General features: G+C 44.9%; 2 protein-coding genes across 5 annotated transcripts in view; both read right to left on the reverse strand.

The window, feature by feature from the left end:
- Window positions 1–1,330: 1,330 nt before the first annotated feature.
- Window positions 1,331–7,297, reverse strand: LOC309373812 (transmembrane protein 14C-like). Its single transcript, XM_081918362.1, has 6 exons — window positions 7,176–7,297; window positions 5,406–5,523; window positions 4,602–4,678; window positions 3,687–3,788; window positions 2,172–2,259; window positions 1,331–1,976 (listed from the first exon to the last, which is right to left on the reverse strand). Exons 3-6 carry the CDS (start codon window positions 4,675–4,677, stop codon window positions 1,919–1,921), a joined length of 324 nt encoding a protein of 107 aa, XP_081774488.1. The 5' UTR covers window position 4,678; window positions 5,406–5,523; window positions 7,176–7,297; the 3' UTR covers window positions 1,331–1,918.
- Window positions 7,298–18,218: 10,921 nt separating this feature from the next.
- The window catches only part of GCNT2 (glucosaminyl (N-acetyl) transferase 2 (I blood group)), a 55,525-nt gene continuing 54,152 nt past the window's right edge, over window positions 18,219–19,591 (reverse strand). For all 4 annotated transcript variants that reach the window (XM_081918261.1, XM_081918262.1, XM_081918263.1 and 1 more), the window contains one exon: window positions 18,219–18,816. In XM_081918261.1, coding sequence (XP_081774387.1) covers window positions 18,626–18,816 — 191 coding nt within the window. In that variant the 3' untranslated portion in view covers window positions 18,219–18,625. The remainder of the gene's footprint in view (window positions 18,817–19,591) is intronic.

A 19,591-nucleotide genomic window follows, 5' to 3' on the forward strand; every position in this document is an offset into this window, starting at 1 on the left:
ATAATTCTTATGTATGTTTTCCCCCTAGGTAGGGCTAGGATGGAAACATGAAATTGACCTCAACCCACAGAGTAAATGATGTTATGGAGAGAGGGGGCATTGTGGCAGTGTCCTTTAGAACGTGTGATTTCATGCTTAGTTTCTGGGAAATGGTACAGCAGGGGTGTCAACTTGAATAAAATATTGTGGGGGCCCAGGTAAGCCCCATATAATTGATCACATGACACAATGCACACACACCATGTGAATGGCAAAGCCCATCAACTTTGGGAAATGTCCCCCTCAAATATTTTTTTTGTGGGGGCCAAAGCCCCCATAGCCCCTAGGAGTTGGCTCCTATGCTAACAGGGGTGCATGACTTCAAAGTTGAGATGTTGGTTGCGGCAGGAAATTTTGAAAACTTAGAAAGTGTCATTGTGATAACGTAATGTCTGGACTGCTTGTGTTTATGGTGTGATTAAAATTGCCTGAATCAGACAAAGGAAGAAGCAGCTCTCTTGCTACTTCAGCAGCAAGGGGTTATGTATTCATGAAGCCATTTAGGACTGTACTTTATCTACTTTTAGGGTCTTTCTGGACCATTATAAAAACAATGCCCTGCCCGGCTCTGCTTCAGTGGCTGCAATGCAGTGCTATCCTCATGCAATATTGGGGGAATGTATTCATTCCATTCAACTGCTATGGATATATCACAGCACCCACATACCGTATTTTTCGCCCTATAGGACGCACTTTCCCCCCTCCAAAAATGAAGGGGAAAATGAATCTGTGTGCATCCTATAGGGCAAATACAGGCTTTTGTTGAAGCTTGGAGAGCGAGAGGGGTCAGTGCGCACCGACCCCTCTCTCTCCAGGCTTCAGGAAGCTATCCGCAAGCCTGGGGAGCCCGCAGGAACTCCCGCAGGGCTCCCCACGCTGCGGATAGCAGCCTGCCGCCCGGTGCGCAGGGCGCCCTGAAGCAGAGCGCCCAGCGCGCCAGGCAGACATCGGCCAGCCCCACAAGCTCGGGGGACAGCGGGGAGGCAGAGCGCCATCATACCGCTGTTCCCCAACCTGGTTTTGGGCGGGAAATAAAGGAAAAATTTTTTCCCTTTATTTCCCCCCCAAAAAACTAGGTGCGTCCTATGGGACGAAAAATACGGTAATCACTGGATCAGTACCATAATCTCTTTAAAGGCAATTAACCATCAACAAATATCTGTGTAAGCATTTAGTATCTTTACCTGAATAGTATATTTTCAGGTACTGCTGACCAAGGGCAGCCAGCAAGTAAAACACACCCATACACACAGAGACGCACAAAACAAAATCTGCCTTCCACCCTGAAAGGTACTTAGAACTAATTGTTTTTTATTATTGGATAAATGGTTTATTTACTACTATCTTTTAAAAAAACCAAAACTCAACAGATTTAGCAAACTTTCACCTGATTTTTAAAATATATATTATTTGTAGACACTTAAACAAAATTAGTCACCTTGATAGTAGCCCTGTAAGTACAGATACAAATTTATACTAAGAAGTCCCTCTATGCAGCATCGAAAATTTCAGTTTTTCAAGACAGAGAAGTGAAATATGATACAAGTTAAGGAAATATTTATGATAGATAACACAGCAGCAGCAGTGGTTATCACTGCCACTTTTCCCCCATTCACAATCTTCAAGTGCACAGGGCTATGGGAAGAAATGTGTACGTTTTTTAATTTAAAAAGTGTGATGTGGAAGCTGTAATTTTGTAGCTATGACACTTTAGAATTGTGCAAAAGGAGCCAATAGAGATAATATGCTGGTTTGCTTCTGTAGTCAAGTATCTTCTCCAGATGCTGGCAATATTTTTAAAAGTCAAAAACTTCAGCTGTTTTTATGTGGCTTGAAAGCTGTCTTCAGGTATTTTATTTGCTTTTTATCTGTTGCACGCTTATGGCTGGAGGGGTTTTTCCATCAGCTGTAGTCCAAGTTTTCCCACCATCAACAGACTGTTTAAATTCAAACACAAAGCAACATTTCAGTAAGCGGCAGAGTACCATAATCTAAATGTTTCACTGTAGTTTACGATAATGACGAGTCCATGTTATGACTGTGTTAACTATATCTTACAGGTACCCACATTCCATTAAACCAAATAATAGTTCATGGCAGGAAAGATGGAGAAGGAAAATGGAATTTTGTACCTGGCACCAGCAATTAACCCTGCGGGCATGAATTTCCTGGAGTTATAGAACCTCATTCCCATCACAGCGGTTAAGGTTCCAGAAGCAACTAATGGGGGGAAATCACAAGAATTGAGGAGGATACATTAGTCCACATTACCTGTAAAGCTTAATGCAAGCCAGAGCTTCATTCAAGTGTTACATTTACATCCTGCATTTTGTTCAGTGGAGCTGAAGGTTGGATGCATAAGGTTCCCAGGTGCTTCCCCCATGCAGACCTAGACCTTTCTAGCCCCTGCCAAATTGTTACGTCCTGTGCCTTAAGACAAGGGGTGTCCTCTGAGCACACCCAGCTCCAGTGAAGACAAGCGTTGGAAAGTTTAGTTCTTTATTGGCAACTATTACATCAGCTCCTAAACTGCAGTAATTATATGCACCGCTCCTGCTAAATAGCTAGCTGGGCACCTCCCCCTTCAGACTTGTGCTGCAACCTGGACCCTTGGAGCAACAGCACAATGACGCCCCTTCCAGCTTAGTTAATCCCCCTCATCTGATGCAGTGCACGTAAGACACTGGCGACTTCTGCACAGCAGCTCCAGCTGCTGCTGCCACTTTAAGCCCCACCTTGTCCTTGGAGATAGCACAACTCTTTCTCTGCCTGCTCTCCTCCTCCCTTTGACCACCTGGACTCCTCCCAGCCCTGCCTCATGGGTGACACAGAATCTGACAAATCCCCTTTCCACTGTCCACCCCTTGGACTCCTGCCTGGATCCAGGGGTGGCCAACCCTCTGCAGAACACTTTAAAAGAGGTTGGGACTGCCAACCTAGGAATCACCTGATACCATAAGACGGGTCAGCAAACCTTTTCAGCAGGGGGCCAGTCCTTGGGGTGCCGAACTAATTTTTTTTTAAAGAACAAATTCCTGTGCCCCACAAATAACCCAGAGATTTTAAGTAAAAGCACACATTCTACTCATGTAAAAACACCAATTTTAAGTAAACACACGCATTCTACTCATGTAAAAACACCAGGCAGGCCCCACAAACAACCCAGAGATGCATTTTAAATAAAAGGACACATTCTACTCATGTAAAAACACTCTGATTCCCGGACTGTCTGCAGGCCAGATTGAGAAGGCGATTGGACCCTGGGCCTTAGTTTGCCTACGCATGCCATAAGACATGGTCACGTTTAGACCACAGCCCGAGCCTCCATAAGGAACGTTATAATTCCTTACATCAAACCCCCAAATTCTGCAGTTTCTGGTTCCACGTTGTGTTTCATTGCTAGAATTTGAATGTAGGCTGCCACTATTATAAAAATGGAGAAAGGACACCAGGCAACAGTGGTACATTGGGGGAGGCTTGCTGGGCATGCCACATCCCATTTCCTTTGCAGCAAATGGGAACTTTGCAAGCAACAATGGCTGACCGTGAGTTTATGATTTGGGAAGGAAGAGATTGCAGAAGGAGGAATCACATTGGGTGGGATGATGTTGTTGTTTTGGTCAAATAAATCTAAATAAAATACTTACTCAGAGAAAGCCAAACATTCTTGGGATCCTGAGACTGCTGGTAAGCACCCACGCCTGCTAAACCACCAAACAAGAGACCAGCAGCAAGAGAAGGAACGCTACCTAGAGTAAAAGTACAAGAGGATTGTGGAAGGCTAATGAGCTGCAAAACTCCCTTGGATTTCTTCAGCATTGAAAGGCTTACTAAAGTGAGGGAGGACACAAATGCAAATGAACAGGGGCTGGCCATTCAGTTTGTCTGAATATTTTACTTCAATGCATGTCACAAGACAATATAATACTACCGTTAAAACTGGGATCCTAAAAGAGAATAAAAACAGCACATAATAAATTAATTTAAAGTGGCTCAAATTACTAGCAACAGGCCCCTTTTCAAGGCAAGCTAGCCAACAGCAATTAAAACTCATCTAGCCCCTGAAAGGCTCCTGGAACAGAAAAATAATTTGTCGACAAGGAAGAGCAGAGGCGGCCTAATGAGGTCCTCTGGGAAGCGAGTTCCATTATTAAATCTACAAACTAGTATTTCTTTTTGAGAAAAGACAATGAAGGGACATTACATCTTGTGGGTGCCAAGTCCATAGCTAACCTTATTTGGAAAAACTGTAATGAACCGTTAACCAAATGGTCCCAGGGAAGAAAACACATGCTTAATTTTTTTAAGTAAAATTAAAAAACACATTACATGATCATGCTGCTTTTAAATAATAATTGAAATAATTATTTTAATGTGCTGTGTGAATAAATGATTTTGTCTGCCCTGAATCTCTCAGCATTTGGTGATAATGGGAATGAAGTGAGTTCTGAGTCCTAAAAATTATTGTACCAGCAAAGGATACGAAGCACAAATGTCCATGTCACAATGCTGAATGAAGGATGGAGAAAACAGAAAAAGGGTCTGACTTCTTAATACTATACCTGCTTTTGCATAGCCAATTACTCCACCTGAAGCAACCAGTGCTGCGTAACTGTAGCCAAGCCAGTCCGTACTCATTCTGGAACATAAAGATGAAAATGCAATGTTCAAATATTTTCAGCTGAGCCGATGGTGAAGGATTTCATGGCTATTAAAATTGGAGGCTGCAATGCCGCATTCATTCATCAAAACTTATTAAATACATTATATCCAATCTTTCACACAAAGTAAAAAACACTTTCGGAGTGGAACATAATGGAATGTTAGCACCCATTTCTGTGTTCATTGCTTCCAGGGGAAAAAAGATGCTTGCAACCCCCACTAGCCCAGAAAATCTCAGGCATAAAGTGATGAAATGTGGGGCAGAATACCAGCATGTATTTCTCCCCTACTGTCTTCATGGGGGAATCAAAGGGGAACAGAAGCATGTATGTGCGGAAAGAGTGGGGGAGTAATTACGCTGTCCAATGACGTTTGTTGTTGTGCCATGCCAAGCCTACTTGTGAATTAAATTTAATGTGACCTGCCAGTATGTTGATCCAAAAGCCACAGTTCCAGAATGCGACAGGTACCGTGAATGATATATTAGCAAATGGGACGGAAGTGCTAGCCTTATAATCAGGAAAACCAACGCAAGATTTCCCAGGTCTAAATGCACTGTAAACATACCCTTATTTAGCATGCATTGCATGCACAGTTGCACACGAGGCAAGCTTAGGGGCTACAGACCCGTCTTCTTGCAAGGGGCAGTAGAAGGTAACTCAGAACAAAAATGACCTCTCTCCTTCATCTGGCTTTCATCTCACCTGTTTGTTTGCTAGGGGCACGCAGTTCCACTTCCCAAAGTCACGTTCTTTTACAGCAATACGTCCTTATCTTAAAGCTTCTCTCTCCTTTCTTGGAGGTGATGTTGTGCAGAGGAGGCTGAAGGGGGGGGGGCAAGCGCAACAGGATAAAAAGGTACGCATTCCATGACCTGAAATGTTTGCATATACCTGTTTTACACTTGGATTTCACTTGCAAATTTAAGAACTGCCAAGTATCACCATGACATGTCAACAAGGCATGTCAACAAGGCCAGTGCAGTGCAAACATGGCAGCAGGAGCATTGGCTTGGCTCCACCGGTGCATTTGCACTGCACTGATCTCACCACCATCGCTGCTCCTCTCCTCTCCCCTTTCTGTCCAGCTATGCAGCAGTGATGCAGCCAGAGAGAAGTCAGGTGAGTGTCGCATCCCTACCATGCCATCTCCTACTGGTGATGATGCCTAAATCAGTGAATTGGAACCCTCCAATCCAGGGTTCCCTCCAATGCTTAGTTCAATCCAGAGGGCTTCCTAGCCTCTGCTTGAAGGCCTCCAGGAAGGGAGACTCCACCATTACCTCTTTGCAGTCAGTTCCACTGTAAGGCAGATCTTACCATGTTAGGTGACCTTCCCAACACAACACTTTGACACAGCAGAACGCAGATTTGTTGAGGCGAGAGCTCTGCTTCGATGTCCTTGGAAGAAGGTGGGTGGGAACGAAACAGTACCAATGAATGAGTCCCACCACAGGGGAAGTGAAGGTCATGAAACAACAGTAGCTTATCTACTCCTGACTACAGTTCATAAATCTGCAGGGGAAATCCAAGTGTAAAAAAGCACACATCCATCTACAGTGGTACCTTGGGTTACATATGTAACTAGATGGACTAGATGACCCTTGGGGTCCCTTCCAATGCTACAATTCTATGATTCTAAGTGCTTTTCTGGGTCAGAATCAGCAAACAGGTGCAAGGACCTCAGCAAAACAGCTGGCATTAGGTGAACCACCAGAAAGGGCCTTGAAACAAGTTGGGGGGGGAGTTAACCCCTTCCACACCCTGCTGACCTGTTGAACATCCACCTGCCATGCCACTGTTCAGGGGCTCCAAGCCTCCACCAGCATCTAGAACAGGCATAGGCAAACTCGGCCCTCCAGATGTTTTAGGACTACAACTCCCATCATCCCTAGCTAATGGGACCAGTGGTCAGGGATGATGGGAGTTGTAGTTCCAAAACATCTGGAGGGCCGATTTTGCCTGTGCCTGATCTGGAGTCTAAAACAATGTAGCACCCAGTAAGGAAACAGTCAGTATTCGGGAGAGAGAGAAACTGTATCCCGGCGGCGGCAGAACTGTAACTCTCGGCCTTTAGATGGGCTAATAATAAACAGGCCGGGCAATGGGCGGAGACCGGCTGAGTCTAGCCGGCGGCACAACCTTCGCGATGATCGGGCGCTTCCTGCAAGCGAGGGCAGCGTGCCCAATGCTGCAAGGTGCCCCGATGCACCTGCAAAGTAGGGAATCTCTTTCCCCCATATAGGAAGCAAATCCACCACTTTGGCTTGATCGCCCCACATTTGTACCAACCAGGCAGCCATAGACCATTGCAATGGGGCGGAATGTGGGCGGAATCCATAGTTCCTACTCCTCCAACCCCAAATTGTAACTCAGAGGGAAGATGCAGCAAAGGCAAAGGAGCGCACAGCGCAGCGCCCCAGACTCCAACCCCCCTGCTGCAACGGAGCGCACAGCGCAGCGCCCCAGACTGACCTTCTTCCTCCAAGGGCGCACAGCGTGAGGATTGCCTGGGACGCTCCCCCTCCCCCACTGACGCCGAGCTACTCGGTCTCCCAGAGTCCTCTCCGCTGCGGGAGCGCGCAAGCGTGGACAACCAGCAGCACGCCCGAAGTTTCCGTGCTGGAGAGCGAGGGACGAGCGGCACTTTGCCCGGAGCTCACGAGCCAAGCGCTGTCAGTGCGGTGATTCTCTTGCTTAGCTGCCGTCCCTTGTTGCTGTTTTTTGGAGAGGTGCGTGCATAAGAAGCTGTTTTATACTGAATCCTGGTTCTGATTTGATTCCTGCATTGCAGGGGGTTGGACTAGATGACCCTCGGACTCCCTTCCAGCTCTACAATTCTTGGTCCACCTAGTTCAGTATTGTCTACACTGAGCGGCAATGGCTCTCCAGGTGTATTTTGGGGCGGGGGGGAGTTATTGAGATTTTTTTTTAGTTTTGCCCAAAGTTATTGAACTTTTTGGGTGTTTTTTTGCAAAATCTCCAAAAATAAAATAAAATTGAAGTTTTTAAGTTATTCTTAAAATCTACACTTCTGACAAAATCTACACTTCTGACATGGGTTGCAATGCTTCCAGATTTCCCCAGACTTTTTCGTTTGTTTGTTTTTAAAGTGATTTCTGTTTGTGATGGCCAAATCCCAGTTAAGGCATCCCTATACCTAGTCCTGGGATGTTCTGCATGCAAGGCAGATAACCTACTACTGAGCTATGGCCCTTTCCCATAGGGATGGTATTCAACTATGTTCAAGCAGATGTGCTTGAGGATGGGAGGTGATGGCTCTTTTTAATGTTTTTTTATTAATTTAGAATATAGGAAGCAAACATGCAATCAATTACAATTCCTATTGCCAGGAAAAATGTTATATCTGAGGGCTGATCTTGTGAAACCACCACTAATAATATATGACAGCACTTGTTTGGGGGTTTGTAAGGTAAAGGTAAAGGGACCCCTGACCATTAGGTCTAGTCGGGACTGACTCTGGGGTTGCACGCTCATCTCGCTCTATAGGCCGAGGCAGCCAGCGTACAGCTTATGGGTCTTATGGCCAGCATGAGTAAGCCGCTTCTGGCGAACCAGAGCAGCGCACGGAAACGCCGTTTACCTTCCCGCCAGAGTGGTACCTATTTATCTACTTGCACTTTGACGTGCTTTTGAACTGCTAGGTTGGCAGGAGCAGGGACCGAGCAACGGGAGCTCACCCCATCGTGGGGATTCGAACCGCTGACCTTCTGATCGGCAAGTCCTAGGCTCTGTGGTTTAACCTACAGCGCCACCTGCGTCCCTATTTGGGGGTTTGTACAGGCCATCAAAATGTGCTTGTCTAATTCTCTGAGAGAGAGAACTGGCATTGCAGGTGCAGGATACTTTATGGCAAAGTTTGAAATCATTTTAGCAAACACCTCCACCGCGCACAGTATCATCGGCCAATAGGAAGGGCTTTTGAAGCTGGGTTTCATTCTTTCTTTACCTTTGCACACACCATCTGCAGAGACTGCTTTGAATACCAGGGTTCGGTTCTCTATAAATTTCAGTGGAATGTTAAGAGTGTTTCGGAGCATATGCAGAGAGCACGCTTTTCACCACAGCCACCTCTAATGAACTGGCCTTTTTCTTCTTGGGTTTTAATGGCATTGGAAGGCCATGGGATGAAGCTTCTCAATTCAAAAGCAATTTCAGCCTCGCCTTGCCTGTCTTGTTTCCACAAAACAAATTACAACTGCAAACTGAGGACTTTTAACCAAATGCAACTAGATATGCATGCGTGGGAATCTCAAACTCTCCTCATAAACTTGGAGCCATGAAAAAACAATCCTTTGTTTGCAGATTATAAAAGGATAGGAGGAAATTGCTTTCCAGTGCCAAAATAAGCTCCTCTGCCTTTAACTCCTTGATATCAAATAGTTATTTGTGTAGAGCAAGCTAGAATATTCGGGATTATTGAGAGCACAGTCCTAAACATGCCTTTTTAGAAGTAAGCCCCCAGTGAGTTCCATGGGACTTGGGCCTAAGTAACTGTATAGAATTGCCACCTAAGACCTGGTTGGCACATAACACTTAGCCAAACCATGACTTAGCACGAACCAGCAAATGTGTGCACTCCCAGAGAGATCACAGCACTCCTCCAGAGATCCTTCTGTTGCCCTGCTATGCAGTAGTATGCCATGGTTTAGCTTAGAGATGTGAAGGCCTGGGGGGCGGGGGACAGATTTTAAAAAGAAAGAAAAAGGAAAAAACCTCTGGTTTTGTTGTTTTCTGAAAAATCAATGTAGGTGGAAGCAGATGTCAATGAGGGATTGACGTTATGGCACATCATTGAATGTACAATCCCAGAAATGCAGGTGCTGCTGTGGTATAAACCACCAAGCCTCTTGGGCTTGCCAACTGGAAGGTTGGTGGTTTGAATTTCCGTGACGGGGTGAGCTCCCGTTGCTTTGTCTCAGCTCCTGCCAACCTAGCAGTTCAAAAGCACACCAGTGCAAGTAGATAAATAGGTACCGCTCCAGCAGGAAGGTAAACGTCGTTTCCGTGCACTCTGGTGTCCATCACGGTGTTCCATTGGACCAGAAGCAGTTTAGTCCTGCTGGCCACATGACCCTGAAAGCTGTCTGTGGACAAACGCCGGCTCCCTCGGCCTGAAAGTGAGATGAGTGCTGCAACCCTATAGTCACCTTTGACTGGACTTAACCATCAAGGGTCCTTTTCCTTTTACCTTTTTACCTAAGTGTACAATGTCTAAAGCCATTCCATAGAACCTTAACCGACATATTTGCCTTCAGGTGGGTGTAGCTTGAGCATGAGTTATTTATTATCTTGTGAAATATTATACAGGGCACTTATTACTCATGTATGTTCTACAACACAATCAAAATAAAGGCACACCCACTGTTACAGAAACAATGCCTAACACTTGTAGCTATGATACTTAGAAGTCAAAGAAAAAAACAGTTCAATGTGCACACATACTTGGTTGGGAACGTATCTCCATTCCAGAATGTAGTCATCATGGAAGGCTACCATTCAGCAACATGGGAGTTGTCTTGGGGTGTCTCACAGGGTTCAATCTTATCCCCCTGTGCCATTTCTCATCTATATCAGTGGTTCCCAATTAGCTAAATTACTGAGGACCCCCTATTTTTCAAAAGCCAAGCCATGGACCCCTTACTTTTGAAAATTTTGATAACTCTATGGCAATTACCTCTACAAAGCAATTTTTTGAACAAAATGTGGGGTAGCCCCTAATAAGCAAAGGATTTTAAGTATGCTGAAAACGAACAAGAAGACCATAAAAATTTGATATTGCCATGCAAAAATGACAAAAAATGGGGGGGGGGAGCTGGGGCCGTGGACCCCTAATTGGGAACCACTGATCTATACAAAGCCTCCAGGAGCTGATGGCACCCTGCTCTTTCTCTGTTCCATCTGAGTCAGGAGAGGTGGTTGAGGTGTTAGATCCATGCATGGAGGCAGTGATGGATTAGATGCAGTACCCTTTTGGATGGAGATGATCTGGCCACTCTACTCCATTCTCCAGTTACTTCCAGGTTGGATTATTACTACAACACGCTGTAAAGGGGACTGCCCTTGAAGACGACTTGGAGACATCAGTTGGTTCAGAAATGCACCAGCCAAATTAACAGCTAGGGTTCCATTTAGATCTTGTATCACCACTGTTTCAAAACAGCTGCATCGGTTGTCGGTTTGTTCCTGGGCCCAGTTCAAGGTGCTTAAGTTGGTGTTTAAAGTCCTAAATGAATCGGGCCTCAAATATATGGAAGACTGCCTCCTTCTCTAGGATGCTGAGACAGGCAGAGGCAGCCCTCTTGGTAGTTCCTCCATCCTCAGAGGCTCAGGGTGCTGGTGGCAGCCGCCTGGCAGAAGGCATTCTCGGTGGCAGCTATCACAGAAACACACCCAGGACTCCAAAGCAAAGTGGATCTTTTGTGCTCTGAGGAATCCTTTGGGGCTTCATGGTGTTAGATGGAGAATAAACAAAGAGGCAACGTATTTTGCAGGTGTTGAAAAGATACAGCAGCTCTGCTAACATAGTTTGAAACATTGTTCACAGGAAAGTTCCGCAAAGGTTTTTGCTTTTTGAAAGAGGGCAACCCTAGCTTTTCAAGCCAAGTATCGTAGCCATATGACCTGCAGCTTGTAATAGTGCACAGGTGTTTTGCTTGCAGTCAGCATCTACTTTACCTGTTGTGCCTCTTTGCAGAAAAGATTGGGTGCAAGCTGCATGAAATACCATTAAGGTCAGTGGAGGTTACGATGCTCAGCACCTTTTCAACTGGCTTTTGTCACAGTGGGTTGTTTTGCAGCAGTTATCAGATTTCACAAGATAAATGTCATACCCTGCCTGTCAGTTCTGTGTCCCCATACTTCCTCCAAGATTCCAGGCTGATGTAAAGGGATACATCACCTTTATATTCACAACAACACTGTGAGGTGGATTAGGTTGAGAAACAGTGACTGCCTCAAGGTTCCCCAGTAAGCCTTTGTGGATAGGGATAGACCTACCACTAGGCAGAGTGAGGCAAGAGAAAGAGTAGAAAGGCAGCAAATGGATAGTTTTGATTTATGACTATTTTTGCTGCCGGAAAGAGGCATTTGTGTGATTTTCTGCCTTCAAGTTCCAAAGTAACTTGACTAGTCTTAAGTACTGTGGACCATAGCATGAGGGGGGAGGGTACCCCGTCTTGCTCTGTCTCAGTCGGCAAAATGTCTGTGGCTCAGTGGGGATCTCCCCAACCAATCCTTTCACTACCACATTGTCATGAGAGATGAAATGCCTCCTTTGCTTATTTTTGTAGATCAAGCTGTTGTTAGAATAGAATTTATTATTTATACCCCGCCCATCTGGCTGGGTTTCCCCAGCCACTCTGGGCAGCTTCCAACATAGTATTAAAATGCAGTGGTCTAAAAAAAATAAAATAAAAAAATACAGTGGTCTGTAGAGGGCTGCCTTCAGATGTCTTCTAAAAGTCTGGTAGTTGTTGTTCTCTTTGACATCTGGTGGGAGGGCATTCCACAGGGCAGGTGCCACTACCGAGAAGGCCCTCTGCCTGGTTCCCTGTAACTTGGCTTCTCGCAGCAAGGGAACCACCAGAAGGCCCTCGGCACTGGACCTCAGTGTCCAGGCTGAACGATGGAGGTGGAGACGCTCCTTCAGGTATACTGGACCGAGGCCGTTTAGGGCTTTAAAGGTCAGCACCAACACTTTGAATTGTGCTCGGAAACGTACTGGGAGCCAGTGTAGGTCTTTCAAGAATGGTGTTATATGGTCTCGGCGGCCGCTCCCAGTCACCAGTCTGGCTGCCACATTCTGGATTAATTGTAGTTTCCGGGTCACCTTCAAAGGTAGCCCCACGTAGAGCACATTGCAGTAATCTAAGCAAGAGATAACCAGAGCATGCACCACTCTGGCGAGACAGTCCGTGGGCAGATAGGGTCTCAGCCTGCATACCAGATGGAACTAGTTAGGCACAGCTACTGAGGTAGAATTAGTAGCAGCCCTACTGTGAACCACCCTGTGGCATGCCCTAATCACATATGTGTGAAAGTGTGTGTTGTGTGTACTATGTGTGGACAATTGTCACGGGCTGGTTGGATGCAAAGGCATGGTGGGAGGAACCAGGTTGGGAAACCAACCAAGGGAAGAAGGCTTAGAGTCTGGGGAGTGGGATGTGACAACGATGAGTAGTCAGAGAGAGAAGACTGGAAAGAGTAGGTGTCGGAAGCGGAAGGGCTTGGTGAGCTGTGAGAGTCTGTGGCAGAAAGTCAAGAATCAGAAGCTGAAGCTGGCAACTGGCATGAGGAAGGTCAAGAGACAGAGATGAGTCAGGCTGGTGGAGAGTCACAGGTGTCTCCGCTTCCTGACTCCTGCTGTGACAAGCTCCTTCTGCCCATCTCCCAGAATCAGGAGAGGCATAAAAAGAACAGAGCGATTGGCTGCACGCAGGCACAGTCTCCGATTGTTTGGAAAACACCTTGGAGAGGAGGTAACATAGACAGCTGTGGGGAGGCAGGGACCTTACTCTCAGCAACTGATTTCATGGAGTAAGACCCACAGGGAATGAGCTGCTGTGCTCATTATACCTGACCTTCAGCCAAGTCTGTGGAGGTCATGTTTTTGTTAATAAAGAGTTAAGTCCAACAATGAATGGTGTGATTTTACTCACCGGCACACTCTGGGACAACAGTGCACACAATAATCTGAAGTGGCTTTCCAACAGCTACTTAAATGGTGGCATGAAATTAAGCCTGGTCACATCCAGACCATGCATTGAAAACACAATGTTTTCCCCAAAGAATCCTGGGAAATGTAGTTTGTTAAGGGTACTAGGGATGGTAGCTCTGTGAGGGGTAAACTACAGGTCCCTGGATTTTTTGGAGATAGCCTTGTGCTTTAAGTGTATGGAGCTGATTTGATCAGTGTATTATTTTAAAGGGAGGGTGTTGTATGAAGCTGTTTTTAATATTATTATTACAAATGAACTCTTCACAAAGTTCAGAACTGCGTCAGGAAAAGGTCAGGGAACTATATAACTATATAAATGCAACTGGATAAATGTAAATGACAACAACAACAATTTATTATTTATATCCTGCCCATCTGGCTTGGTTTCCTCAGCCACTCTGGGCGGCTTCCAGCAGAACATTAAAATACAATAAATGCAACTGAACAAACATGTAATTAAAGGATTTAAAAGAGTGCAGGGAAGGAAGTTCATGTTTCTTCCAGTAATTCGTTATCATGGAATGCATCTGAATAACTTCGTTTTATTAATTTCCATTGCACAAACACACACACAGTTCCCTAGAATGAAGTATATGAAATGGAGGAAAGATTGGTTGTAGAATGACTCCTACCCACTCTGCCTGTATGTATTTGTACCGATTATAGTGATATGTGTGAGGAAAGAGGTCGTTTTAACAGTTCTGAACTGACCATGTAATTCCCCCACCCCACACCATGAATTCTCATTGCCTGTTTAGGTTGTGATCCTAAGGAAAGGCACCTGCAGTCTTTGCAGGTAGAAGATCAGCCTTGCTGAAGTCAACGGGACTCCAAAGCTGCAATCCTGAACACACCAACTTTGTAGTAATTTCCATTGAGCAAAGTGTGGCTGGCTCTTGAGTAACCTTCACAGATTCAAGCTGCAATCCTAACCCTGCTCACTAAGGAAGAAAGCTTTGCTGAACTGAGAGGGTTTGTAATTCTAACTAAACAGGTTTTATGATTTAGCTGTGCATTGTTATTTTTTCATTTAATTTCCTGCTCACTCACCCAAAAGGCTCTTAGAGCAGCTTAGAAATGCCAGTGATAAGACTTGCCCTTAAAACTGTTGATGGAAACTCATGAACTTTTTGCTGTTCAAAAGGCAAATGATGCAAAACAATATTGGTGTCTCTGTTTTACACTTCCTTGTCATCAGATATCGTTTTTGCCTAGACAGTACTGGCAAACAAGCTAGTGTGGAAAAGACGCAGTTGATAATCCTTTTTGGTTTTTTTAATGGTGAACAACTGCTTGACTTCCAGTTGCAGCTTTGATTTTTAATGGGTCTGCTGTGCCTTTTAACAACAGCTTGATGCACACAAATTAGGCAGCAGAATCTGTTTCCACTACTTTTAATTTTATTTTAAGCATGCTATGAAAAGATTCGCCTCTACATATCTGACCTTGAGAAAGGTCAAAAGTAGCTGCAATGCGCACATCGTCAAGAATGGGGGGGGGGTTGGTCAAAGGTCAGTTCTGGTTCATATTTTTCTCTGTACCTTTTATTTAAAAGGATGACAGGAACACCTGGGAGTATCTCATTTGTATAATGTGCATTTCAACATTCATTCTATAGCCTAGCAACACTGCTTAGCGTCCCTTGGTAATGCAGTTAACGGGTTAATTCTTCGTAAGTTAGAAAACACAACTCAATCACCCATAATGCACCTGCAGGCACCTTGCAACTCTTCACGTGTGTTATTGGGCAGATTTGGCAAGTAACTTCATGTATACAAGGGCAACATACTGTGTGGGTTGTGGGAGGAGATTGCAGGAATTGTTGAAGGCTTTCTGTTGGGGTTGTGGATTCAAGTTCGGATTTTTCGAAGAGATCATCTGAGGAAGAAGTTGGGATATTGCCACACTTTAGAATTCGAAAACCTCTTATCTGTTGCAGAGCTTTGCAAGCCAATGAACTAAGGACTTGGCTGTGGACTAACCAGTGGCGTAGCATGGGTTATCAGCACCCGGGGCAAGGCAAGTAATTTGCACCCCCTAACCCATGGATTTGCGCCCCCTAACCCGTGGATTTCCCTAACCCCCAGATGTTGCGCCCAGTGCGGGCGGCCCCCCCTGCACCCCCCACGCTACGCCACTGGGACTAACAGAGAAAGGACTTTGAAGCAAAGAACCCTCTCTGGGCTCAGAAAGAGAAGACTACTTGTAACAACTGCTCCTGATGGGGTTATGCTCCCTTGGAAGGAGCAGACACATAGCTTGGGACTACTTCTGGAACCTTTGCTTGAGGCTCAGGTGGCCTCAGTGGCCACCAGCTTCATCTAGTGGCCCAGCTGCATCCCTATCTTGACAGATAGCCTAACTGCTGTTTGTCTATGCACTGATAACCTTGTGAGTATGTTGGTGATAACCTAGTAAAGACAACTCTACTAAATGGCTGTTTTCTGTGACTGAGATTCCACAATGTATACACCCAACATTCCTGATATGCAGCACTTAGCAAACAGCCTGGTCTGCTATTTGTTTGTTTGATCCAGCGCTGAGGGCCTTCTGGTGGTTCCCTCATTGCGAGAAGTGAGGTGACAGGGAACCAGGCAGAGGGCCTTCTCAGTAGTGGCGCCTGTGGAACACCCTCCCATCAGATGTAAAGGAAATAAACAACTATCTGACGTTTAGAAGACATCTGAAGGCAGCCCTGTTTAGGGAAGTTTTTAATATTTAATGCTGTATTGTTTTTAACACTCGACTGGGAGCAGCCTGGAGTGACTGGGGAAACTCAGCCAGATGGGCAGGGTAGAAATAATAAATTATTATTATTATATGTTTGTTAAATTTTTATACGGCCCTTCCTCCGAGGATCGTAACCTCCATGGTAGCCATTTTGTGACTGGCGCCCACAGCAGTACTCTCTCAGCATTCCAAATATGCCCATTGTCCCCAAAGTGTTGACAACCCATCCTACCTCGTGTTCTGTTTTTAAAATATTCAAAATAATCAGAAGATTAGAACCTTTGGATTTTCTAGCATCCACACAATTTCTGTTTGTAACCTATGGCATGGTCAGTACCATCCAAATGTTGAATTCCTTGTCCTGAAAGTTGTTACTACAGCTGGCCCAAGCTTCTGTCACCAATTCATACAGTGGTCTTTGCCATTTAAAGCAATTTGGTAGAAATTAGCAGGTGAAACTTTTCATAGCATGGAGACACTGAGTAATACCTGCAACTTGCGATCAGTTTGGTGAGGGTTGCTTTTAAAAATTAACAAGAAACCAATCAACTTTATTATTTATTTATTTATTTTTACAGTGAGTAGCCTCCAATGCTTGGTATGTGCAAATGTGCTTCCTTAGTAGGAAAACATACGATTCGGTTAAAAATGCAGCAGTAAATGAACAATATTTGAGACAGGTTATGTGTGAAGCTGAGGCTCCAATACTTTGGCCACCTCATGAGAAGAGAAGACTCCCTGGATAAGACCCTGATGTTGGGAAAGATGGAGGGCACAAGGAGAAGGGGACGACAGAGGATGAGATGGTTGGATAGTGTTCTTGAAGCTACCAGCATGAGTTTGACCAAACTGTGGGAGGCAGTGGAAGACAGGAGTGCCTGGTGTGCTCTGGTCCATGGGGTCACGAAGAGTCGGACACGACTAAATGACTAAACAACAACGTGTTTCACAGAAAGAGCTTAACTAAAATTGTATCACAAGTTGAAGGGCTGTTTTCAAAGTGGGTATTTTATTAACAAATCCATCAACCCCAAATTTTAACACACCGTTTTCATGCATTCAGAAGAGGAGGTGGACATTGGACTGGATAAAACCTTTTGTGAAAGATTCCAACCTCCACCCCATTCTGCATATATATGGGGAGAAGGTTGGAATCTTGCACAAAAGTGTGTGTGTGTGTGTGTGTGTGTATAATCACTTTATAATCTTAACATCTGGAGAGAGAAACGTCTCCGGGCTATTTAGCTTTCTCCCCAATGCTTTTAAGCACTTCTTAATCACCTTTTCTGTCTTCTCTCTAAATCCCAGAAGTTGGGAGATTTAGATTGTGGGCAGATATGTTTTCAGAAGTGGAAATGACTCCTGCTTAACCAGAGGTGAAACTAGACTTTATTTCACCCGAGTCAAAGACCCAGTTTGCAACCCCCCCACATGCGCATTTGTGTACACACATACACAGGCTGGGATTCTCAATGGTGCCCCCTGGAGGCTTCACCTGGGAGAAAAAAAACCTGGCTTAACTTTATCAGAATGTGTCCAATAGTGCTTAGGCTCATTTCATCTGAATAAAGCAGTCTCGTTTCTCCCAAGCAACAGTTCCTTGCCACAAAGAGAGTTGGGCCTAATGAACTAGGTCCTGGACACCACTGATAGCCCCTTTCTTTTTTATTTCTGGGATCAATTAACAGTCAAGCCAAATGTAGCAAGTGTAAACAGGCAACTGGTCCAATAGAAATATTTCCCTTCCCATCTCTGAGTTTCTATTTCACTCTCCTACTTAACCCTCTGGGGCTGTGATTCAGACTTCCCACACTATCCCTGCCATACATGCAATACTTCCTGGGCTAAAGAGGGGAGATAAAACTCAGTTAACATTTGTGGGGTTGGGTGTGGGGTTCTCCTTCTACTGAGAGAACCCTGGAGGTCCAGGAAGCAGGTTTCTAAATTGCTGGCAGAGGTCAATTCAGTATCAAGTACAATGCTTGTATGTAGGACAGCAGAAGCTGGCACAAGTTGTCCAGCTAACGAGTTGAAAGCTGAAGCTGAAGAGATGTAGTCAATTTTAATCCACTGACCTGAACCATCACTTAGCAAGACCTGACTGTAACAAAGGGCAAGCTCTAACATGACCAGCTTGAAATCTGAAGTCACTGTCTTTCTCTTGGTTAATACAAACCAGTTCCCAAAGTATTAATAAATAATACCTGAGTGTTTTTTTCTGGGCAGGGCGAATAACCCTTTTCCAAAATCTTTAAAATATCAAGGAAGTTCAGCTAATATATTGATTGCCCTGAAATCTTGTTTCAGCCTTAGTGCAAAGGTATTTAAAGTGTTATAAAAACGGCTCGTATTGAGTATCCTGAAGAAGCACAGCTTCAAGGTGCGATGAATGGTCCATCCAAAATGCTGGCTTTCCATGATTGTTTCTGTTCATCAACTTAAAAGGTATCTTTTCCTATAGGTACCAACTTGGTTCCACCGGTATCTCACTCTGATTGAGTGCTCTCTCCCGAACACTCAACTCCAGGCATTCCACGGTTGGTGGGTATGTTTCCAGTTCAAACTTGTTAGCAAAAAGGCTTTTGGATTTTAGCAGCCACTTCAGATCACCAGTTCCATAGATACAAATGGCTCTGACATAACGACCTGCCAAGGAATAGGGGGAGAAAATAATAATCACACACAAAAACTTTTCTTCTTTTTTTGTGGACAAGACAAGAAGGGCCTGGAATCCATGCCTGTGCCCGAGACCTTATGTTGGTCAGACCACTCCTAGAATACTGTGTCCATTTCTTGCTGCCACAATTTAAGGAGGATATTGACAGGCTGGAATCTGTGCAGAGGAGGGCAACCAAGATGATTAAGGGTGTGGAAACCAAGTCTTATGAGGAAAGGTTGAGGGAGTTGGGTATGTTTAGCCTGGAAAAGAGGAGACTAAGAGGAGATATGATAGCCATCTTTACTATCTAAAGGGCTGGAGTAATATCTAAAGATGGAGCAAGCTTGTTTTCTCATCATCTGGAGGCTAGGACCTGAACCGATGGCTTCAAGTTACAAGGAAGGAAATTCCAGCTAAATACAGTGGTACCTCGGGTTATATACGCTTCAGGTTACAGACTCCGCTAATGCAGAAATAGTACCTTGGGTTATGAACTTAGCTTCAGGATGAGAACAGAAATTGTGCTCTGGCGGTGCGGCAGCAGCAGGAGGCCCCATTAGCTAAATTGGTGCTTCAGATTAAGAACAGTTTCAGGTTAAGAACAGACCTCCGGAATGAATTATGTTCTTTACCCAAGGTACCACTGTATCAGGAAGAACTTTCTGACAGTGGGAGGAGTTTGACAGTGAAACAGAATCCCAGGTGGTGGACTCTCCTTCCTTTAATGTTTTTAAGCAGAGGCTGGGTGGTCATCAGCCATGT

The sequence above is a fragment of the Podarcis melisellensis genome (assembly GCF_964234715.1).
Source record: "Podarcis melisellensis genome assembly, chromosome: 7".
NCBI lineage: Eukaryota > Metazoa > Chordata > Lepidosauria > Squamata > Lacertidae > Podarcis > Podarcis melisellensis.

Bases quoted from the DNA above. Each gene is read 5' to 3' on its own strand.
- LOC309373812 (XM_081918362.1), bottom strand. From the start codon at position 4,677: ATGAGTACGGACTGGCTTGGCTACAGTTACGCAGCACTGGTTGCTTCA. The intron at 2,260-3,686 runs GTAAGTATTTTA...TCCCCCCATTAG, and splicing joins GAATGTTTGGCTTTCTCTGA to TTGCTTCTGGAACCTTAACC. The intron at 1,977-2,171 runs GTACAAAATTCC...GAATTTAAACAG, and splicing joins GGGTTAATTGCTGGTGCCAG to TCTGTTGATGGTGGGAAAAC.